Source organism: Debaryomyces hansenii, assembly GCF_000006445.2.
Source record: "Debaryomyces hansenii CBS767 chromosome G complete sequence".
Taxonomy (NCBI): domain Eukaryota; kingdom Fungi; phylum Ascomycota; class Pichiomycetes; order Serinales; family Debaryomycetaceae; genus Debaryomyces; species Debaryomyces hansenii.
Genome location: NC_006049.2, coordinates 82,997 through 107,184, shown reverse-complemented (window position 1 = coordinate 107,184; position 24,188 = coordinate 82,997). Strand labels below are relative to the sequence as shown.

At 36.2% G+C, this 24,188-nt stretch overlaps 10 protein-coding genes across 10 annotated transcripts; 8 read left to right on the top strand and 2 right to left on the bottom strand. All coding sequences in view use genetic code 12, as the record gives it.

The window, feature by feature from the left end:
* Positions 1 to 784: 784 nt before the first annotated feature.
* DEHA2G01298g (DEHA2G01298p) lies at positions 785 to 1,618 on the top strand (the record flags this gene model as incomplete). The annotated part of the gene is made up of 1 exon (XM_461595.1): positions 785 to 1,618. The coding sequence occupies one exon, from the start codon at positions 785 to 787 to the stop codon at positions 1,616 to 1,618; it is 834 nt and encodes a 277-aa protein (XP_461595.2).
* Positions 1,619 to 2,575: 957 nt separating this feature from the next.
* Positions 2,576 to 6,802, top strand: DEHA2G01276g (DEHA2G01276p; the record flags this gene model as incomplete). Its single annotated transcript, XM_002770510.1, has 1 exon — positions 2,576 to 6,802. One exon carries the CDS (start codon positions 2,576 to 2,578, stop codon positions 6,800 to 6,802), a length of 4,227 nt encoding a protein of 1,408 aa, XP_002770556.1.
* A 455-nt stretch (positions 6,803 to 7,257) lies between these two features.
* On the bottom strand, positions 7,258 to 9,111 carry DEHA2G01254g (DEHA2G01254p; the record flags this gene model as incomplete). The annotated part of the gene is made up of 1 exon (XM_002770509.1): positions 7,258 to 9,111. The coding sequence occupies one exon, from the start codon at positions 9,109 to 9,111 to the stop codon at positions 7,258 to 7,260; it is 1,854 nt and encodes a 617-aa protein (XP_002770555.1).
* Positions 9,112 to 9,292: 181 nt separating this feature from the next.
* On the bottom strand, positions 9,293 to 13,891 carry DEHA2G01232g (DEHA2G01232p; the record flags this gene model as incomplete). The annotated part of the gene is made up of 1 exon (XM_461591.1): positions 9,293 to 13,891. The coding sequence occupies one exon, from the start codon at positions 13,889 to 13,891 to the stop codon at positions 9,293 to 9,295; it is 4,599 nt and encodes a 1,532-aa protein (XP_461591.2).
* A 223-nt stretch (positions 13,892 to 14,114) lies between these two features.
* DEHA2G01210g (DEHA2G01210p) lies at positions 14,115 to 17,063 on the top strand (the record flags this gene model as incomplete). Its single annotated transcript, XM_461590.1, has 1 exon — positions 14,115 to 17,063. One exon carries the CDS (start codon positions 14,115 to 14,117, stop codon positions 17,061 to 17,063), a length of 2,949 nt encoding a protein of 982 aa, XP_461590.2.
* A 107-nt stretch (positions 17,064 to 17,170) lies between these two features.
* On the top strand, positions 17,171 to 17,722 carry DEHA2G01188g (DEHA2G01188p; the record flags this gene model as incomplete). The annotated part of the gene is made up of 1 exon (XM_461589.1): positions 17,171 to 17,722. The coding sequence occupies one exon, from the start codon at positions 17,171 to 17,173 to the stop codon at positions 17,720 to 17,722; it is 552 nt and encodes a 183-aa protein (XP_461589.2).
* Positions 17,723 to 18,206: 484 nt separating this feature from the next.
* Positions 18,207 to 19,835, top strand: DEHA2G01166g (DEHA2G01166p; the record flags this gene model as incomplete). The annotated part of the gene is made up of 1 exon (XM_002770508.1): positions 18,207 to 19,835. One exon carries the CDS (start codon positions 18,207 to 18,209, stop codon positions 19,833 to 19,835), a length of 1,629 nt encoding a protein of 542 aa, XP_002770554.1.
* A 470-nt stretch (positions 19,836 to 20,305) lies between these two features.
* On the top strand, positions 20,306 to 21,979 carry DEHA2G01144g (DEHA2G01144p; the record flags this gene model as incomplete). The annotated part of the gene is made up of 1 exon (XM_002770507.1): positions 20,306 to 21,979. One exon carries the CDS (start codon positions 20,306 to 20,308, stop codon positions 21,977 to 21,979), a length of 1,674 nt encoding a protein of 557 aa, XP_002770553.1.
* A 242-nt stretch (positions 21,980 to 22,221) lies between these two features.
* On the top strand, positions 22,222 to 23,193 carry DEHA2G01122g (DEHA2G01122p; the record flags this gene model as incomplete). The annotated part of the gene is made up of 1 exon (XM_461583.1): positions 22,222 to 23,193. One exon carries the CDS (start codon positions 22,222 to 22,224, stop codon positions 23,191 to 23,193), a length of 972 nt encoding a protein of 323 aa, XP_461583.2.
* A 360-nt stretch (positions 23,194 to 23,553) lies between these two features.
* DEHA2G01100g (DEHA2G01100p) lies at positions 23,554 to 24,129 on the top strand (the record flags this gene model as incomplete). Its single annotated transcript, XM_461582.1, has 1 exon — positions 23,554 to 24,129. The coding sequence occupies one exon, from the start codon at positions 23,554 to 23,556 to the stop codon at positions 24,127 to 24,129; it is 576 nt and encodes a 191-aa protein (XP_461582.1).
* Positions 24,130 to 24,188: the final 59 nt, after the last annotated feature.

Sequence of the window (24,188 nt, the reverse complement as noted above, 5' to 3'; positions counted from 1 at the left end):
AGGTCTAAAGCATTTTGTATTGTCAAAATATACCATATTCTGTCTAAGTAAATTATCATTCTAACATAAAGTAGATATAATGTAATTGAATATAATCTTATCAGTTCTGGACCGATAGGTAGACAATAGTGATCTAAATTACTCGCAAATCGTATTCATGCTGGTATACAATAGCCGTTCTAATCTCAATCAAAACGAAAGTCAATTTATGATAGGCGATCCATATAGTTTTAGATCTTTAGTCATTCATAATTGGTGAGTATCTAATCTAAACCTAAAAGTGTCTATAAACTAATGAAAAATTCTTAGGCTATATTTAGAAAAGCCTTAATATATTTTCTTATGACTGAGAAAGGACTAAGTTCACGGTTGGGAAGACCTCGTTTACATTTTTAGTCTATTTGTAGGTAAATGAGCTTATTCCGTCTAAAAAATAATATCCGTAATTTAGCGTCTTTATAGACCCTTGTATACTCTGGTAAAGCTACATTGGGGTAATAAATTTCCAAAACGAACATGGTCGCAATATTTTTGAAATATTTGCAGTTACTGACATTTTGAAGTTAATATATGATTAGAAACTATTAATAACAGGGATGCAATAATCCCATATGTTGGGGTATAATTTTAGGTATTTTTAATAGTAAAGAAAGTATTTCCTGTAGGTCTTAAAAATAATGGGACGATACGAGATTTTCTATAAATGGAAGAAACAATCCAAGGTATAAAATGAGGGTCAAGGTCCTGTCAGTTAGATATATTTAACATAAGTTGCAAAAACAACATGAAGTATCAAAACATCGTTATTTTGCTAAGTGCAGCATCCTTCGCTACTGCGGCATCTGAGGACATCGCAGGAAATAGTCAAGATGCGGGTTCCAACCCACCACAAGGAACTATTCAGGCATTAGTAAGTACTTCTATTGAAGCAAATATAGGTGGAAAGCATCTCCCAACTTCATCTTGTGAAGAACCACCCCCAACTTCGTCCTGCGAAGAACCACCCCCAACTTCATCTTGTGAGGAAACAACTCCAACGTCTTCTTGTGAAGAAACACCTCCAACGTCTTCGTCCTGCGAAGAACCACCACCAACTTCATCTTCTGAGGAAATACCTCCACCTACTTCATCTTGTGAAGAAATACCTCCAACGTCTTCATCCTGCGAAGAACCACCACCTCCAACTTCATCTTGTGAAGAAACACCTCCAACGTCTTCATTCTGCGAAGAACCACCTCCACCTACTTCATCTTGTGAAGAACCACCTCCAACATCTTCTTGTGATGAAACACCCCCAACCAATAACCAACCATCTGCAACTTCACTGCATCCTCTTAAATCAACTGAGAAGCCAATTGAAAAACCAACTGAAGTACCAACCAATTCGCCTCCAGAATACACCAAGACCATCAAAGCGGCCCACCAAAAACCAACCAATACCTATCATGCTCCAAGTGAGCCAACTACAATGGTCACTTCTGCTCCTCCTCATACAACTTCATCTGCTGTTGCACGTCCTCCAGCTATCGAAACTTTCCAAGCAGCAGCTCTTCGCGGAGACCCATCATCTGCTGCTATTTTATATGCTATTTTAGCTGTTCTATTATCTGTTATCTAGATTATCAACCATCACAGTCAATCACTGGATTTCGAATTTACCAATTTTCGTACGCTTTATTCATTACATCTGTTTCAATAATGATATCCCTTCCTCATTTTATTAAATGATTGGAAGTATGTTCTCTCCTCTCATATACATATTTGTAATTACTTTCGATTTATTGTAGCGTATATCTTTGCATAGTTCATGGGTGTACCGTCGTTTAGTAGACATATTCTAATCCTTAGATATTTTCCTGATAAGCACGTTGACGTAACAATAAAGAAGAAATAGAACCGGGACCTGAATCAACCGCCGAAGCTAATGGATTATTGTTACCATTATTGTTATGGTTGCCATTATTACCACCTTTGGCTGCACTAATATTTGAAGGTGATAAAAAGTTATTAGGCGACAATCATTGCACCCACCATTATTCGATTACACTAATACCTGTAACCTTCTCTCTGAAGTTGTAAATTTCTCACATGAACTATCTTGAATCTAGACACATGAATATATCATTGTCGAAGATATTTTTCTATCTCGAAACGGCTCATGAACCATATCTTGCTTGTTAACCCTGAATCCTTTTAAGGGTCTAGAAGAGGTTAATTTTTGAATTGTGTTGAAACGCGAAATTGACTTTTCTGATGCAGACTAGAACTTTAATTTGATGGCTGGAACACTGCGAATTGCTGCAAAATCGTCGCTTTGTTTCAAAATTGTTTTATCATAGAGGTAAGCTTTCTACTAGGAGTCAGCCAAAAATAACTCACATTGTAGTGTACCTATTGAGAAACCAAACGGGATGTTTGAAAATAGATTAGAAGAAGTAACGTATTCAAAAAGGGAAATATTCGATTAATGTGTGCAAGTGTAGCCAGTCGAGCAGCTTTGATGAAACGTATTTATATGGGACAATTATCCACTCTTTGAAAAAAATGATGAAGAGAAGTAATAATTTACACTCAAATGAAGTTTATATATACAATCGTTTTAATTTGCTTAGCATTCGCAAGTGGTGCATCTTCCAAGCATAATCTCTCGCTGAGTGCTGATATCGAGGAAAGTGGAGGTGGTGAAGGGGATTATGGCGGAACTTCAACATATTATACTACCTGTTATGCCCCGGAGACTAGTACGGTGGTTATTACATCGTGTTCTGAAAACTCTTGCGCTACCAAGAGTCATGAAACGGGAATTACCGTTGTGACTACAATTACGCTGGGAGTATCGACAGTTTTCACCACATATTGTCCATTATCGACCGAACACCAGGTTATAGAAAAAACTGATTCAGCTGGTCAAGTAACAACTTCTACCGTGCCAATTGATACAGATAATCCTCAACCAACTTCGGACGATTGTGAAAATGAAGATTCAGATGATGAAGACGAGGACGAATGTGACACTCCTACTTCTTGCCACACTTGTGCCGAATCTACGTCAAGTTCAGCACCTTCTGAAATTATAGGTTCTGTATCTGTGAGCTCAACCATTTCTGAAGAGGTATCATTGCTGAGTTCAATACCTAGTGTTTCACTGAAAATCGAGTCAAGTTCGAGTATAAAGGATACTTCTGTTACCTCAACATCAGAATCTACGGAATACACTACGATTTATGCTCCTACAACATCAACTATTACCATAACTTCCTGTGATGGGGGTTCCTGTCACACATCTACTGTACCAACTGGAATTACCATAGTTACTGTTACTGACGAAACACAAGTTACTACGTATACTACGTACTGTCCAACAACAGAAGTTGTACCAATTACTCCCACTTCTTCGTCACCTGAAGTACCATCTTCCAAAGCACTGTCGTCTCCTGGAAAACTGTCCTCTAAGGAACAATTTTCATCCAGCGCAACACTGTCGTCCCTTCAATCTTCGTCGTCTTCCGAGATATTGACATATTCCAAAGTGGTTTCGTCTAAAGTGTCGTCTGTACAATCTAGTTCCACCCATCCTAGTTCAAGTATCAAGTCAAGTTCTGAAGAAAGTCTGAAATTGTCATCAAGTGTCTCACTGGAAATCGAGTCAAGTTCGAGTATAAAGGATACTTCTGTTACCTCAACATCAGAATCTACGGAATACACTACGATTTATGCCCCTACAACATCAACTATTACCATAACTTCCTGTGATGGAGGTTCCTGTCACACATCTACTGTACCAACTGGAATTACCATAGTTACTGTTACTGACGAAACACAAGTTACTACGTATACTACGTACTGTCCAACAACAGAAGTTGTACCAATTACTCCCACTTCTTCGTCACCTGAAGTACCATCTTCCAAAGCACTGTCGTCTCCTGGAAAACTGTCCTCTAAGGAACAATTTTCATCCAGCGCAACACTGTCGTCCCTTCAATCTTCGTCGTCTTCCGAGATATTGACATATTCCAAAGTGGTTTCGTCTAAAGTGTCGTCTGTACAATCTAGTTCCACCCATCCTAGTTCAAGTATCAAGTCAAGTTCTGAAGAAAGTCTGAAATTGTCATCAAGTGTCTCACTGGAAATCGAGTCAAGTTCGAGTATAAAGGATACTTCTGTTACCTCAACATCAGAATCTACGGAATACACTACGATTTATGCCCCTACAACATCAACTATTACCATAACTTCCTGTGATGGGGGTTCCTGTCACACATCTACTGTACCAACTGGAATTACCATAGTTACTGTTACTGACGAAACACAAGTTACTACGTATACTACGTACTGTCCAACAACAGAAGTTGTACCAATTACTCCCACTTCTTCGTCACCTGAAGTACCATCTTCCAAAGCACTGTCGTCTCCTGGAAAACTGTCCTCTAAGGAACAATTTTCATCCAGCGCAACACTGTCGTCCCTTCAATCTTCGTCGTCTTCCGAGATATTGACATATTCCAAAGTGGTTTCGTCTAAAGTGTCGTCTGTACAATCTAGTTCCACCCATCCTAGTTCAAGTATCAAGTCAAGTTCTGAAGAAAGTCTGAAATTGTCATCAAGTGTCTCACTGGAAATCGAGTCAAGTTCGAGTATAAAGGATACTTCTGTTACCTCAACATCAGAATCTACGGAATACACTACGATTTATGCCCCTACAACATCAACTATTACCATAACTTCCTGTGATGGAGGTTCCTGTCACACATCTACTGTACCAACTGGAATTACCATAGTTACTGTTACTGACGAAACACAAGTTACTACGTATACTACGTACTGTCCAACAACAGAAGTTGTACCAATTACTCCCACTTCTTCGTCACCTGAAGTATCATCTTCCAAAGCACTGTCGTCTTCTATAGAAAAATCTTCTTCTGAAGCAAAGCCATCAAGCAAAATATTTTCGTCTTCCCAAGAACCGACATCTTCATCTTCCAAGTCGTCTTCTGAAGCAGTGTCATCGAAAGTATCGTCTGTACAGCCTTCTTCTACTACTGAGCATAAGAGTGCATCTACATCTGATCAAATATCAAGCATTTCTACGCCAGCCAAATCTAGTTCCGAAGAAAGTATGAGATCTTCATCAAGTTTCTCACTGAAAATCGAGTCAAGTTCGAGTATAAAGGATACTTCTGTTACCTCAACATCAGAATCTACGGAATACACTACGATTTATGCTCCTACAACATCAACTATTACCATAACTTCCTGTGATGGGGGTTCCTGTCACACATCTACTGTACCAACTGGAATTACCATAGTTACTGTTACTGACGAAACACAAGTTACTACGTATACTACGTACTGTCCAACAACAGAAGTTGTACCAATTACTCCCACTTCTTCGTCACCTGAAGTATCATCTTCCAAAGCACTGTCGTCTTCTATAGAAATATCTTCTTCTGAAGCAAAGTCATCAAGCAAATTCCTATCATCTTCTCGCGTGCTGACATCCTCCAAAATTTCTTCGATAGAATCATCACATATGACTAGACAAACCAGTTCGTCTAAGATTCATCATAGTTCAAGTACATTTGTCTCTAGTTACAAATCTAGTTCCGAAGAAAAACTGAAGTCTTCATCAAGTGTCTCACTGAAACCCAAATCTAGTTCGAGCGTCAAAGATACTTCTGTTACTTCAACAGAGTCCACCGATTATACAACGATCTATGCTCCTACAACATCAACAATTACTATAACTTCCTGCGACGGAGATTCCTGTCACACCTCAACTGTACCAACCGGAATTACTATAGTTACAAAAACTGACGAAACACAGGTTACTACGTATACGACTTATTGCCCAACCACAGAAGTTGTACCTGTTACGACACCTTCCTCTTCTGTGGATCTTATTTCGCTGTCTGAATCCCCAAGTGTTGCTTCGACGAAACATTCAAGTGATTCAATCATCACAAGTTCCTATCTTTCTTCGGAAAGCTATAGCACCACACTTTCAAAATCTACTGAAACCACTGAAAGCTCCAAGTCTTCGTTGACCTCATCAAAACCCTCCAAAACTAAGGATAGGTCATCTAGTATTAAAAGCACTAGTATAACAATTCCCTCGAGCCTGACACCAGCGAGTACCACTATTCACGTACCTACAACATCTACTATAACAATGACATCTTGCGACGAAAATGAATGTACTACCTCAGAAATTGAGACCGGTATCACTATTGTAACTACCACTAACAAATCGGGAACCACCAGCTATACAACATACTGTCCCTTGACTACGGAATCCAATGCGGAACTGTCAACAGTAGAATCGAGCTGGGATCAGTCCTCTACTGAATCGTCATTCTATACTGAATCTATATCTGAGACTCCAAAACCTCACTCAAGTTATGAAGCTTCCGAAACTATTACTACTAGTCCCCAATTATCTTCTGTTGAATACACTTCAGTTCAAGAAACTTCAATTTCTTCTGATACCGAATCAGAAACCGAAGATCATATAGGATCAGTATCAACATCCAGTACTAACACCAAAGATATCACGATTACATTGACGAAAGAAATTACTTCCACATCATGTGCTGACCAACAACACTGTTCAACTACAGTATTATCTACAGTTGTGACCTCAACCTCCTCCTTCATATTGCCTTCATCAACTCTTAACTCTTACTCTCTCCCTTCGTCTATTGCAATCGAATCAAGCTATGAGGGTTTGGCTTGGAGTGGAAAACCAATATCTACTTTCAATGCAATAGTACCACTCATATTTACCTTTTTGTCTTTATTCTAGATCATTGATCATTTTATATATAACTATTTATTTTCGTTAATGTATTAATATTTCATCTACATTCTAATTTTGCTCTTAGTGGAGAAACTGGAACTAAAAAGAATTAAAACTTTTTATTTATGATGGGATATATATATATATATATATTTTATAATTTACCATACCGTTGAGGATGCCACACTATTCACAGGATTTTAAATACCAAAAAAATTAACCAAAATATAATTGTTGAAATGAAATATAACTTTTTTTAAAAAAACAAAAATTTAATCGTACCGTCATAAACTAACAAAAGGATACGCAATGTAGGATTAAGATTTAAGATCGAGGTTGAAGTTGATCTTAAATGGGGCATGTTGAGTGCCTAATACCCTGTCTGTGTGAAATAAAAGATAAAAAAGAACAAAAAAGATAAACGTCTGAAAAAAAAAGACGACTTCGACGAAGGCTTGTATTCACTTTAAGTCTGGAATATTTAATTCGTCAATCAACTTGAAGATAGTTTGATTGTCATCAATGAAGTTGTTATTAACCACATTACATAAAACGTACTCATCGTTAAAATTAGTCATTAACTTAACGAAAGCATCAACGTCTTCTTTAGTAATGTTTACATCTTTCACAAAATCACTTTGAAAGATTTTGATCCATTCTGTAATCAATCTATAGACTTCATCCTTCCAGGCCAAAAAAGAAACCTTTTCAACAATAGTTGGCTGTAAAATTTCCTCGCCTGGGAAAACACCCCATGTAACTGCATTAATGTCATCGTCTTTGGTGTTTGAAAATAACTTTCCCTTTTGGTCAACTGCATAATAAGTCAAAACGGAGGAGTTGGAATCTCCTTGGCCTCTGTTGTAGTTATCAATTTGATGTAATAAAGCAGGAATGATGTCTTTATGGACAAAGAATTCTAAATATTGCTTTTGATAAACATAACCATTCTTTGGACCCCAACCATAAACTTTATCATTAGATTTAATAGCATTTAACGATGGTTGAGAATTTAAAGTAAAGAATCCTTTTTTATTCAAAGCAATCAAGTTATCTACGATAATCTCCGAATCTTGACCAATAGCACTGTCGGACCAAGGTAATGAATTTAATTTACCACTTAAAAATGAAATGATAATATCTGAGAATTGCTTCAATGTTCCAGGGTGGCCCCATAAATCAAATGCCTTCTTTGGTGATTGTCTCAATAAATCTGTTGCAAATAAATCAATGTCACCGAAAGCTGGAGATCTTGAATCCCCCCATCTCCCGTTTGGAAATTCATCCCAGGTGGAAGTACGAGATATATAGGAATATTTTCTATTTTGCCAGAAAATAGGACGGATTGATTCTTTTGATCTTTGGGGATGTAAAGATTTCCTCCAAGGTAAGTCACTACCACCTATAACTTCGTGCGATTTCACTGACTCAATTAAATTCAAATTTTCTAAAATCATGATCGTAGCCCTTTCTAAGTTCATGGTATAGAAATGTAAATGATTCACATAGCCAGATTTAATTAACTTGGTACACATTTCGCTAACCAATTCTGTACCTTTAGCTCTAACCAAATAATCATCTTCTTTGATTGGTTCTAATGCATCTAAGAAATGTTGAGGAATCACTACTTCTGACCATTTAGCTCTTCTGATGAACGCGGCATAAGTCGAAATTGGCATAATTCCAGGAATAATTGGAATGTCAATGCCTATTTTACGAAGCTTTGAACACCATTTAATAAAGTTGTCTGCGTCGTAAAACATCTGAGTAATGATCAAATTAGCTCCGGCATCACATTTTTCCTTCAAGTACTGCAATGTTTTATCTTCGTCTTCTTCTTCTGGATGTCCTTCCGGATATGCAGCAACACCAATATTAAAGTGATCACCATATTTGTTACGAATGTATCTAATTAAGTCCTTGGCGTATTTAAAGTCACCAGTAGATTCGGAGCCATCCAATGGAGGATCTCCTCTTAAAGCTAAAATATTCTGACATCCAGAAACATATGCTTTATGCAATGCCTCGTCAATCAACTCTATCTTCATGTTTGTGCACGTCAAATGCATGCATGTTTCCAATCCAAGAGTCGATTGTGCTGTATAGACCATCTCGTTAGTTAAACTGGACGATCTACCTCCTGCATTCCACGTAATATCAATGAAAATAGGATTCAAGTCGTACATCCGGTCCATTCTATCATAAAGATTTTGGACACCTTGAGAAGTCTTTGGAACAAAGAATTCAAAAGAAAATGTGGCCGGTGGTGGACTGGACGTTGAATGTGCTTGCAGCAACTTTTCCGAGATTCTCATGGTCTATTCTGTCTACGTTATGATGAACTGTTGACAACGATTAAGATGTTGGAATAACTTTGTTGAAAATTATCTCGTTTATTAAGTACTGATCCGGTACCGCGCCTGAAAAATTATTAGATAACAGCATGTGATATGACTCATTACGTAATTAAATTTCGATTCTATAACTATATAGCTACTAAAGTTCATCATGAATATAATCAGGCTCGTATTGAGATTGATTGTCTTCATCGTGTAGGTCATTGCGAGGTGTGTTTTCTAATACATCTGTAGAAATTTTTGGGTTTTCATTATCATTAATTTGATCCATCAAACGTTTTATTTGGTTATCATAAGTAGTCCATTCGGGAATTTGTCTTTTAGCCGTGTCTAACTTGTTCTCCTTTGTTAAGGGATTGTTACAAAGGTCAATTGTTTTTGCATTTCTAAACTCGCTGTCAGAACACCATGTCTCGCACCAGAGCCATTCTTGAGGAAGTGAATGAATCTTGATCTTGTTTTGCATATTGTTGGGTAAATCTTGATCTAAGTTAGATAATGAGTTTGGATCAGACGAGAGCTTTTGATAATGAGCTCTCAACCTGTCACCAGCCGAAAGTGCTCTAAACTTGTCTAAGTCCACTACATATAATGCACTAATATGATACTTCAAGCCGTCTTTCAATACATGTGCCCAGTATCCTTGCTTCCAAAACCTAAACCCTTCCATGTCTTTCCTAGAATCGCACATGGGAGTAAAGCCATATGGTGCTCCCTCCAAATCAAGATCAACCAACTCTTTCATGTCGGTACGTGCGATCTGATCTGCATCAACAAATATAACTTTTTTCAAATCTTGCGGGAACAAGACATCTAAAAACAAAATCTTATATCCCCAAATGGTACGCTGTTTCTCCCTTTGGAATCTTAGCCAGTTTGGCCATTTATAAGTTATGAGTTCATATTCAAAGTTGTATTCCTGTGCCAAAAGAGGTAACAATTTCTTAAAATGAGAAGAAATATAATTTTCAATGATCCAGAATTTAACCAGTTTATCGGTGTGTGCCATCACTGATGCAGTCATAATAGATAAAAATCTCTCATATAAATGACCGCTTGCGATCGTAAAGATATTGATATCTGCATGTTTCTTCGTAGTTGGGGCTTTAGACTTCAAGAGCGACTTCATGAAGCTACCGATTTTGTTGTCATCTTCAGATTCTATATTATCGTCCTCTTCAAATATAAATTTATTTTCGTACCCGGAATTAGTAGTAAATCTTGGCTTTAGAACTAGTCCGTTTAGATTAAGTATCGCTACCCTTACGCTACCAAGAGGATCAGTGTTTGAAATGAATACGTTTTCCGATGCGGATAGCAATGAATAATACTTTTCACTTTTGCTTTCCGGTTTGATTTTAAATTCCCAAATTCCTGGATTAGCAGATAATTGGAAATACCCTAAATTAGACATAACTGTTGTGTCGGTATATGAATTGTCTTTACTCAAATCTATTGTCAAGCCAGAAAGATTCATGCCATATTTCACATTTTTGGCATAGCCCTCAATTAAAATATTCTTTAAAACGTAAGTTCCATAAATTAAACTATCAACATAATTTGACAATTTCACATTGTCCAAATCAACTCCAGAAGGACTATCATGTATCACTATTTGCCACCTTGCGGGAGAATCGATGTTCGTAGTAAATAATTCTTGGCTAGGTACCATTTCAAATACTGCTTTATTTTTAATTTCTAATCCACCGTCTTTACCAAATTGTGGAATAGAGGATGGATATACACCTCGATAAAATCTACCAATTTTAACTTCCTCAGTTGCTTCGAGCTGTGGTTGAAGTAATATTTTGATATCAACAAACGGAAAACTGGTGATAGCATAAATAATAGATACTAGCTTTTGCGACATTTCATCAATGGGATCAATTATAATTAAGACTTCCACCTCTTTAGAAGTTTCATCCTCAGAGATCTTCAAAATATTATCCATATTCAAAGAACTAAAATCGAATCTTGCAACATCCGAGACGAGCATGTTATCATCTACGTGAAAAGATTTCGTAACATAAGATGAGACTAAATCAAACCAGTCTGAACAGTCATATCTGGACGAATGGTATTCACAGAATGATCGTGGAAATTCGTCCGGATAAGCTGATATAATATCACCAAACAAATTTAGCCGTTGGCTGAATTCATATTCTAAAAGTTGTTGTAATTCTTTAAATGATAAATTCTTATCCAACCTAAAATATCTACCATTAAGTAAGAGCAAAGGGTGGTTAGGTGGTAATCCACTTGCTTCTAGTAACTGAACAATATTCTTATCCGGCTTACAGTTGACAGAATTATGTAATCTGTCTGATAACCAAGATATTATATTTTCAATATCTTTAGTTCTTAACTCGTTAATAGGGAATAGAGCTTTGATCTTGTCTAGTAAATCTGTATCCGTAGATTTGTTCAAGATCCGTACTTGAATAGAATACGATCGTTCCACTTTCATAGTACGTAAAATTTCAACAAATTGATCCAAAATATTGATTGAATTGAAATCACCTATTAACCAAAATGTTGCTGATGCTCCATTATCTTTCTTTTTGCACTTGAAAGAAATTGAATTATCTATTAATTCTTGGTTTATTCCCTTATATTTAATCAAACTAGCATCATTAGGAATAATACGCAAGTTTCTCTCAGATTTGGCGTTTTCAAAAAGAAAACTTTTCAATGATTTATTAACATCATCGCCCTTTTGGATATGATTCTGTATTAATCGAATATCCTGTGCAAGCTGTTTGCCCATTAATACCTGCCAGGTTGAAGTAAGCTCGTATATAACACCATTACATATAACTGATGGTGAATTGATTGAAAATCTATCCAAGACATCTTGATAAATAGACTCATTGAAGCTGTATGTTGACGGAATGCTAACGGCATTCAAGATTTCTTTCTCTGCTTCTTCATCTTTTGCATCAAAGTATTTATACAAAAAGGCTAATGCTTCTGTCAAGGATGCCTTATCAACAATAAAGTAGAAGATTTCAGCTATCATCTTATCCTTCTCATTACCACCACATGCAATTAAGCCTAGCTGTTGAGGTAAACTCTTATCAAGAATGATTTTAGAAAATGTGAAGAAAACTTTTAACTGCTCCTTGTCTGAAAAGTTCAAAGCAAATATCAAGTCATGGATGTTTTCTCTTATTATTGGGATTTGGCCCGGTCTAAGATGTTGCGCTGAAAACCCTAAATAAGCTTCTCTCCGACTAGAAGGAAAACTTTCATATACATCATCTTTTTCGATATTGTTGAAAAAAACAACACCACCTTTCTTGTGTCTACTCATTGGTGTGAATTGATAATTATAGACTTTAAATCTATTTTCATTTCCACCCATAATGGTATTTCCTGTGCGGAATTGTGATTCCTTTACAGCACTTAATAATGCAAACTTAAATAAAAGCTTCTTTGCCTGACCGGTCGTAAATCCCAACTCCTTTAGTTCGTTCACTAACTTTAACTCATCACGTACTTTATCAACCAATTTAAGCACATCAAGTTCAAGTTTGTTTATAGGTGATCCATTAATATAAATACCATTAGATTCTTCAGACATACCTAGTTTCACATTAGCATTTACGCTTTCTCTAACGGAATCGATATTTTCGGGATCTAATTGGGACACATAGTATGCAAATTTCGGAAAGTCTTGCAAAATACTATTCAATAAATCATGATTTGAAATATCAGAATAATCATTGGATAATATGAACGAAGTCAATTTTAGCCCCAAATCAGTAAGATTATCTTTGGAAATTGGTTTAAGTTCGTCAAGTCTTGCAATCCTTGAAAACCCCTTATCAAGATGATAGTTCTTATTTTCTATCCTTTTTTCATTTTTAAATTCAATTTTATTGATGTCACGATCATCTATAACCATATAATCTGTTCGCTTCAATGTGATATCAGCCCCATAGCCGCTTAATTGTTCACGTTGATCTGGATTATTGGAAGGAATATACCTCCATACAAATCTTAATTTTCCTATTTTTGCACTTTCGTAGAGGTTTATGAACATGTTTTTGAAAACCTCAGATTCTATATCTCCATATAGAACTAAAAGTGGTGATTCCTGGTTGGAACCAATTACTCTATCGAATGGTAAAACATCATCCGTCGAAGTAGACTTCTTATCGGTTTTCAAAGCAAAAACTTCGTCAGACGAGCAATATAACTTGTTATTATAAAGAATCCATGCCTGGTGTTTGTCAGATTCCCCTGAGAGAATTTTATTCCCAAAAGAATCCGTGGAACATTCTTTGTACAACCTATGGGAGAATTGGGGATCGACAACATTAGTATAGTACTCATAATGTGCTTGAATACGAGGCGTAAATATCTTATTTACTAAGTTGAACCCTATGAATGACTTAGAAGTATCATCTAGATTTAATGCATCAACCACCTTCATATATATATGAGAATCACTTATAAGAGTGCCATCAACGTCATTCAATTCTTCATTCGATTCTTCATCCGATTCATTTTCTTCAATAGAAAAGCCAATGATATTGGCTAATGTATTAATAAACAAAGACTCATTATATCCTGATATACTTTCGAGTAAATTTAGCTGGAATGGGCTGGGTCTCCAAGAAGCTTCAAGATTCACTTCAAATTTATTTTCAGCTGAACTCAAATCGTTATCCTGAAAGGCGACCACACTCAACAAAAAGAATTGACATATTGCTAAACAGCAACCTAATTGCATTCTTACTATTTTAGGAGATTATTATTTATATGAAGCCAATTGAAACAATTTAGTATGTGGAAATTTGATCCTGGCTAAGTACATCAAATCAAATAAATTTAAGTGCGCCAAAAGATGAAAACCAAAACTGCGTGGTTTTGATGAAATCAAAACAAATAATACTAGAGTATTTACTTAGTCAATTCAATTGATATTGATAGAACGGAAATTAACACCTAGAAGGATGTCTTCTAATGTATTTGAGAATCCTGAAGGCGGAAGCTTTGGGGATACCGTTGGGTTAACATCAAGAAGTAATAATGATGATGATGATGATATCAGTTTAACTTTCTCTTCTGATGAACAAGAAGACTTTATTGAAGATTTAGAGGGATCGGAAAAAGATGATGATAACGCTTATGAGAATGATGAACAACTTCTTCTAACTTCGTCTGATGATGACAATGGGCTGCAAGATGATGATTTGGATGATGACTACGACTTACGAGATGCTCTTAGAAGTGCTGGTAACTTTAAACCTAAAAATAAGAAGAAGGCGTCCGCGTCAAAGTCATATTGGAAACGTAAAATGATGAGAAGTACAAACCGTGAATTGGATCCAGAGGTTCGCATAAATTTATCTCAGGCAAATGAAGCCTTTGTTCGAAATGATTTCCAAGTAGCATTAAACTTGTATCTAGAAGTTATCAAGAAAGACCCTAAGAATTTCAGTGCTTATAAAACGTTAGGTGAAATTTATAAACAACAAGGAAGATTGCATAAATGTTGTAATGCATGGTTATTAGCTGCGAATATTCACCCATGGGACAGTCAATTCTGGGGAAATGTTGCTGAATTGAGTAGCGAATTAGGTCACATTGATCAAGCAATATATTGTTATGGTAGAGCGATTGCATCTGACAATACGAAAAATGCTAAGTTTATTCTCGAACGGGCATTTTTATATAAGGAGAAAAAGCAATATGGACGGGCATTGGAAGGCTTCCAAAAAGTCCATCAAGTGTACCCTGCTGATACTAGTATTATCAAGAATCTAGCTAGTGTTTATGTTGAACAGAAAAGAATCAACGATGCTATTAACTTGTACATGAGAATATTGGATCTGAATATTAGTCCGACTGGTCAGCCTAAACAAAGTGTTCCTAGATTCGGGTGGGCAGAATTAAATATTTTATGTGAATTGTACTTACAGCAGCATTCATGGAAGATAGGTATCAAAGTTATAAAGCTAGTAGCAAGATGGATACAAAATCGAACAGATGAAAAATGGTGGGATGAAGTGGATGACGATTCAGAATTTGATAAAAGAAGATTCGCAGTGATTAAGGGTTTATCTCCTTCTCAGCAAGCAAGATCTAAAGAAAAGTTTTATAATTTACCTATCGATATACGTTTCAAGCTAGGAAGTCTAAGGTTAGGTTTGGAGCAAAAAGAAGAAACGATGCGTCATTTTGAATATTTATTGGAAGAAACTGAAGATATTGCGGATTTGTATTTTGAAGCTGGTAAATCATTGGAGGCACATGGGTTTCATGAGGAAGCTTTAACATTCTTGACTCGTGCCTCCCTCAATGATGAGCAAAACGAAAGTCCTGAGTTAGTCTCGTTGCTAGCTAAGTGTTTCCTAGAAGTCGGCGATTATATACAAGCCCAACAAGCATACAGTTCTCTTTTGTATGGAGATCCTGATAATTTAGATTTCAAATTGGCTCTAGCAGAAACATTTTACCATCTTGGTGAAAGCGAAAAGTCAGTTAAATTGTTAGAAGAAGTAACAATTGCAACCGAAAAAAGTGGAGCTGGAAAAGCTGATAGTATTCCTAACGATTTGGATAATGAGGTTGTTGAAGAAGATAACTTATCATTAATTAAAAACAAACAACTAATAAAATCAACTAAAAATTCCAAATTAAGCGAAGAAGAAAGATTAGAACTTGAAAACAATGCAAAAAGAAAGGTTATGGAGAAATATCATCGTATGGAGCGTTTAGAAGATGCAATTACTAAGAACGAAAAGGTTGCAGTGACAGCATGGATGCAACTAGCTTCTCAGTTGGTTGAGATGTTTATGAATGTTAGGATTTTTTTCCCAAGAGATAAAAATAGAGAATTTAAAGGTATTGTGTTGTACAGGCGTAAAAAGCAAATGCGCATAGATGAAAAGCTAGCCAGAGTCTACAATCTATATGAAGGTATAGCTAATGATGATGATACTCATACCAGACTGTTTCTCACTTCGACAACTGAATATAGGGGCCTTAGTTATGATATATGGTTTGGGATCTTTGTTCAATACGCTATATTATTGTCTAGGTTCGATAATAACACGGAGTATGCAACCCATATAATTGAAGTTGCAAAAGACGTAAATGTATTTGTGCAAGATAAGAACAAGGAGACCATATTGAATATGGTGCATTTAATATTTGGTATCAAGCAAGAAGAGATAGGAACAGTCATTATGACGTATATTCGATACTTTTTGTCTGCGAATCAATTTTCTCCATTTATCTACAAGCTTTTCATGTGCTGTTTTGCATCCGGAGTCGAAGCGTGGGAAACATTTGCTAATTATAACCATCAAAAATTCTTTTTGCGGCAATTGAAAGCTTATGATTCCATTCTCAGTGGGAAGAAAATCACTGGAATGGCGACTATAACAGCTGATCTCAAAAACGTTAAGCTTAGTCGTGAACATCCAGAATTATTGTACGTTTACGCCAATTTGTTAGGAGGAAGTAGGAGTTATGTTTCTTCAATTGTTTACCTAAACAGAGCCTATAAAGAATACAAACAAGACCCCATGATTTGCATCGTTCTTGGTTTAGCGCATGTGCATAGATCAATGCAGAGATTAAGTAATAACAGACATATACAGTTGCTTCAAGGTATAAGTTACATTTTGGAATACAAATCGCACAGGGAAAAAGATGCATCTCCATTTGAGTTACAAGAAATAGAGTACAATTTTGGTAGGTTATTTCATATGATAGGTTTAACATCTGCAGCTATACACCATTATGAAAAAGTGTTGAAATATCATGACAAATTAAAAAAATATAGCGAGTACGATCTTCTGGTAGAAGCAGCGTATAATTTATCTCTAATTTACAATATCAATGGCAATTCAATGTTGGCCAGAGAAATTACTGAAAAATATTTAGTTATATAGTTAATATCGATTTCAGCGTTCGACTGAAAATTGTCATCGCGGAAATTTATTTACTGAATTATAAAACATTACTTCAATTCATATACAACTGATTGACAAAAAAAAGTATGGTTAGGTTAAAGCAAAGATATATATTGTTTGATATATTATATCCACCGTCATCAGATACCGGCGGTTCCCAAGAAAATTTAGAGGATTTCGTTAATTTTAGTAAATCACGTCAAAATACACTTCTCACGTTGCATAGAACATCTCCATCGAATATCAGCCAAAAGACATTAACGCAAGCCATACGAACTGTTATACAAGATCATTATGGTGACTTTGGAGCAGGAACTGCTGGTATGCAGTTTGCAATCAAGTATTTCAGTAATAAAACATCTACAGGTATCATTAGATGTGGTAGACTGAGTTTCCAAATAGTAGTTGCTGCTCTAGCCTTAATGAATAAATTAGGAGACGAAGACGTGATAGTGAGATGCATTCATGTTAGTGGTACTATTAAAAAATGTGAAGAATACTCCATCAAGAGAAACCGAGATCTAATGAGTGTGCTAAAGAGTGGTTCTGGTAAAGCAAACCTTAATAGTATTATATCAAACTTCGAGAATGAAGATGACATTATCGGAGTTACTGATGATGAAGCAAATATGGACTGATCCAACTCAATTGTACGTGGTAACAGTACAATAATTGCATTATATGGATTTTTATTCAATAGGACCTCTGCCGGCAGAGATAAGCAAAGCAATCAATTCTCATTACCCAACGCCTCATAGTTTTCCTAAATTGAATGAATAATTCAAACCCTACAAGAGTATGATAAGTATATTATCAGCTATCTATAAACTTAAGTTATGTTCCAATAGACTCGGTTTCTGAAACCTTGCATTAAATTATATCTATGTATAGAGGAAGCTGTAATATCTATTCACGTATACGAATATATATATATATATATATATATTTACATAACATGATTTTATTGCATTTAATATATCAGACCCTATTTAATTCTTGTAACTGAATAGTTGTCTATGCGCTTATATATCTTCATCTGCGCGTATAAGCTACATACTTAAATACGCCTATTTATGTAAATGAAGAGAGATGATTTTAGTACATCCATATAACACATAAGTGATGACTTCTCATGTTGATTATACTTTGTACTTGGTGACTGACTCGACTATGATTCCAGAAGGTTCCACTTTCTTGAAGCAAGTCGAGCATTCTATTAATAATGGAGCTACAATGGTTCAGTTGCGTGAAAAAACGTTGCTGACACTTGATTTCATCGAACGAGCATCTCAGGTACATGAGTTGACTTTAAAAAGAGGCATACCGCTAATCATTAATGACAGGGTTGATGTTGCTTTGGCAATTGATGCTGAAGGTGTTCATGTGGGACAAGATGATATGCCTGCATCAATTGTTAGAAAATTGGTAGGACCTAATAAGATTGTTGGTGTTAGTTGTTCTTTCCCGAGTGAAGTGGAAGCTGTTTGCAAAGAAGGGCTTGCCGATTACGTTGGTTTGGGTACAGTTTATAAAACTAATACTAAAACAAATGTGCTGGTTCCACAAGGAACCGGTACAATAGGTGTTAGGAAGATGCTTCAGGTTTTGAAGGCACATAATGCAGCACAAGTAAACAACTATATTAGCAGCGTAGCCATTGGAGGCATTAATGAAAGCAATGCATCAAAAGTATTGTATCAGTCGGCGATTCCAGGGCAATCACTAGATGGTGTAGCAGTTGTTTCGTGTATTATGGCAAGCAAAAATGCAGCAGAATCTACTATCAAACTTGAAAATGTTATCAAGTCCTCAGTTCCATGGGTGAAGGACTTGACCAATGAATCCTTATGTCAAACAACTGATGTTAAGATCAAAGCAGTAGTGAGATCAAAACCCTTAATCCACCACATTACTAATAATGTTGTCAAAAATTTTAGTGCCAATGTGACTTTGTCGATCGGTGCATCGCCAATTATGTCTGAGCTTCCTGATGAATTTGAAGAGTTCACGTCGCTGATTCCTAATCTTGCATTAGTATTGAATTTAGGGACGCCGTCGACTAGTCAGATGGACGTTTTCAAACATGCAATCTCTGTTTATAATAAGCATGGAAAGCATATAATATTTGATCCAGTAGCTGCTGGTGCCTCATCTCCAAGACTTGAATGCTGCAAGGAATTACTTAATGCCGGGCAATTTTCTGTAATTAAGGGTAATGTTGGTGAAATCCTGGCAATTTGGAAGCTCACTAGTAAGTATCAAGTTTCGGAGACCGGTAAAAATGACTTATTAATGCGTGGGGTAGATTCAGTTGCTGAGTTTAATGAATCTGATATATTAAGAATTGGTAAAGAGGTGGCACAGGATTTCAGAGCAATTGTCGTCATTACTGGTGCTAAGAACTTTGTATTTGATGGCATATGTGTTTCTAAGGACTCTCAAAATATTCATGATGCTTCTTCCCCAAATAATGTTGATGATATAAAGCATACCCAAATCAAAGGTGGACATGAAGTGATGAGTTCAATAACCGGTACCGGTTGCTCGTTAGGTAGTACCATTGCAGCATTTGTTGCAGCCAATGCTGATGGAAATTCTGGAACAACTTTCAATATATTTGAAGCTGTTGTTGGAGCTGTCGAGTTTTATAATAAATGCGGTTCTGAAGTTGGTCAAGATGTAACTGGGCCTGGTTCGTTTATGATTCGATTCTTGGATCGTCTTAATTACGAGGCACATGCAATCAAATAGGAGGACCTAAGTACACATTTAATGACTTTTTATATGAGAATAACTAGTAAATAATTTAATATTGATGTAAATACAATAATTACAAGCAAATACTGTGTGTTTTTATGTTTCTTATGTTCAGTATGTTCGTGAATTAAAGATATAGTTATTTAATTATAATATATTTTGCATAAAAAATGAAAGAATGAAAAAATTAAGGAAAATCAGTATTTAAAACATACCTTGTCATAAATCATAGAAAACAAGTAGCGATGAAGCATTCAGATAACCAGCATGAACCATCTAGTATTCAATCAATGAAATCTTTGAATAACGTTATTCTTGCAGTACTTAGGTGCAAAAAGAAAACAAAAGGCCGATAACAATAAAGTGCAAATTATTTTATCGATTGCAGGTTCAAAATTCAAAATATATAATACTTAATCTATTTACTTTTCAAACAAGATACCAAACTTTAAAAGAGGTATGATATGGTTCTTCAGGGACGGACTAATAAGAAACAAACCAAGGCTGTTGATAAGCCATCTCCAACTGCAAATATATCGAAAATCGGGTCTTTAAAGAGGTTTTCAGACCAAGATTATGCGAATTCTTTATTACATCAAGTAGCCAAGCTGGTAGCTCCAATATTGCACATGAATAATTTTAAGGTCGGAACACTATGTGAGATGTATCCTAAAAACCCTAATTTGTTGGGACTTAATGTTAATAGGGGACAGAAGATTTTGATACGGCTACGTTACCATTCGAATGATAAGCTGTTCTATCCGTTAGGCGATATAATAGGCACCATGTTGCATGAGTTGACACACAATTTATATGGTCCTCATGATGCCAAATTCTATAAATTTTTGGATGGACTTAAGAAAGATTTTGAAAATATTCAATACGGAACCTTGGCCAAATCGAATTATGTATGCGAAGAACAGACACTAGGAGGCGCGTATAACCCTAGAGGAGGGTACATATCCGTGAGAGAGAAGAGAATAGCGGCTCTTAGTGCTCATAAGTTTAAATCGGAGTCCAGAAAGCTAGGTACTTCAGCTGCAAGTAATCGAATGAATAAAGCTAAGATGCCTAGTGACCCTGCAGCACTTCGGAAGTTGATCTTGGAAGCCACAGAAAGACGGCTCAAAGACTCAAAGTGGTGTCCTACGGCAGAAGTTGATACAAAGGATATTGAGCCTGCTAATGATGATTTAGATATTGTTATTGTGGACGAAGAAGAAAATGGCGAACAAGAAGAGAGTAACTTGAAATTGCACCAAACATCGAATAAGAAAAGCTTATTGGACAAAAACGATGCCGAATTTAAAGAAGTAATAGATCTAACGAATGAAGAATACGAAGGAAAATTGATCGGGGATGATGAAATTATTGTAATAGAGGGATGCGAAAAGGAAATTTCGCAAGAAAGTACGTCTTCAATTATGCAACCAACAACCACAACTGATTCTCCACTAGCAGACACAGATAACATACGGCAAGCTGAAAATGGTGTAAATAAGAATATTGTAACCTCCCAAATGCAAGCCCCGAGCCTACTACCACCACTTGACGAGGACACTCAACGTGGGTTTACAGTCAATAATGCACAAGAAACTGAAACTGAAACTGAAATAGATGAACCAGTACAGTATTCGTCCTCCCCATCATATGGAAGAACCTTCATCTACGAGGGAAACAGCGATAAATATCCAAGAAGGAAACTAGTAGCAGATTTGGATTTTGATCAAATATTAAAGAAGGGTGATAAGATCCGTATTTCAAATCCCCTGCCCTCATTAAATGAAGAAGTATCGCTAGAAAACATTGATGTAAGATCTGTAGGGGATAAACTGGTCCAAGAAACAATGCATGTGAAAAAAGATAGCTTTTTGATAGGTGATTCAGAACAGAATTACACCCAAATAGCAAAGTCGGAGAACATCACAGAACCTACAAACAAGTCTAATAAGAATACATCTGAGCAGGCTAAGATGGAATCGAAGAGAAGAAAGAGTGAAAAAAAAAAGGATTCCTCAAAGGACTCTAGTAAGACCGCCAAGAATGCTAAGAAAACTGCTAAAAAAGCTGAACAACGAGAATTGATGAAGAAGACCGTTAAATCAATTGACTTTGAAGATTTATTTAGCAAGCAATGAACGATTCGGCATATTATCTCAGTGATTAGTAGTATAGTTGTAGTATGAGTCGATAAAAATGGCGCGTGACATTAATGCGGATAAAAATCGTCAATAGATAGGAAATTAGTGAACACTTCTAACATACTTTACTTTACATAATACCTTATAATATAATCCTATAGAAAATGTCAACTCCAGCTCCGGCCCCAACTCCCAATTCTTTTAAAAATAGAGTATTTTCCAATTCAAGTCTCAAGAATATGTTAAATTCTGTTTCTAATTCAGGAACATCTACCCCGAACGTGATGGAGAAAACAGACTCAGTTGTTAATTTGACAAAACCTTCTTTATACGGGATCTACAATGATAACTCCGTACTCAATTTAAACAAGGAAAGCGAAGATGTTGATGAATATATCGAAAATTCAAAATTATACATAAATCAGCAAACAAGCAAAGGTGAATCTTCTGTGTCGAGTGGCCAGAAGAGTTCCAGAAAAACGGAAGTGCCCCTTTTAGTTAGGTGGATTAAAACATTTGTTAAAGTAGTGATATTAGCGGGGGCTGCATACTTATACAATGAAACTACCAAGCATATCCACAATAACCACATTCAGGTTAGCAAATTGACATACGAACCGTTGTTCATCACCAATATGTTTTTGACAAACTTTGTTCACAAATTAAAGCCATTCTCGAGTTTTGGAAAGACAAACACATATTCAATTAGCTGGATAGACAATTTCCTCGCATTGTCAATCCAAGGATTAGTTATGGGCCTCATACACCCAATGATGGATTGCGTCCTCCCAACGTCCATGACGAAGAGATTATTGTCTTCTGATCCAAATGCAAGCGGGTCTAAGGACGCCCACCTATTCAATGACTTAGTGAGAGCATTGGTTACATTCTTGGGTATTTCGTATGCTGTTCGTAAGATTGAATGGAGCTCGTCATTGCAAGTGCTGATGATCTGGTCGTTGTTGAACCCTGGATTGTGGTTATTGTTAGATGGTACCATAAGCGGGTTTTTGTCTAGTTTATTGATCGCCACATTAGCGTGCTTATCCGTTTACTTGCAAAATTATGACTTGGTACTCCAATACGCAAATCAATTCCTTCAGTTGGGCAAAGACGACGATTTCATAGCAATTTGGTTATACGTTGGAAGCTTTTTCTTTTGCGGTTTGATCATTTTTGGTAAACTTGGAAGAGGGTTATTTGGACATTAATTGTAAATTACGTTATACTATTTCGTCAACACATACTTAATTATTTATGCTGCTTAGAGGCAAATATTTGCCCTATATACTTTATATAATACATTTCAAACCTAAATGCGTACTTTTCTAGAATACAGTTCCTTAAACTCCAGCATATCCTGTAACGCGATGTAAGGGTGTAGATCTACGCTATCCTAGCACTACCTATATAAACTGGTGCATTATTGTTGGAACCAAATTGATTGGTTAATAGAAAAACAGTTTTGTGTAACTTTAAATAAATTTCATCCAATAATCAACCTAGCGAATAATTCAAAACGGTACTAAGTATAATACGAAGTTATCAATACAACATTCAAATAATAAGAAATGTCAGGAGGTCCTGTTCCAATCTGGAAGAAATACACAACTGGCTCGACCGGTATCTGGGAAAAATTAAGAAAAGCGTTGGCTTTGGTCCCAAACAGATCTTCTGGTAATCCAATCGTTTCACTCTATAGAAAGTCACCTCCAGGTGATCGTATTGAAGATGGAAAGAACTACGGTAACCCTGTAACGTTTCCAGCTGGTGACATCAAGGGAAACCCATTTTATAAGAGGGATTTCAGAAGAAACTATCCTCAAGTACACGGGTTCAACCAAACCAAGGTTTCGGGATTATTGCAATTAGGATCGGCAGAGAACCCAAGAATTTCCGTCGGGGATAAAGGTACTAAAGAATTATCTGTGTTTATTGATCCATCTCAAGAAGTCAGTTTGGCGTCGACTTTAAGCTCAGTTTCTCCGTCTGTTCTTAAGGGTGAATTATTGGGTAAGGAAGGTGAACCAATTGTTGCTCCATCTTTGAAAAAGTTTCACTGGACCATTTTACAAGAGCCTCAACACGGTATGTTTACCGATAATTACCCATGTCGTATGTTCACTGAAGCTAAACCTCAACAATAGATATTCATAATTCTTACCTTAGTTGGCTGCATCTTTTTCTTCATCTACATTATTCATCA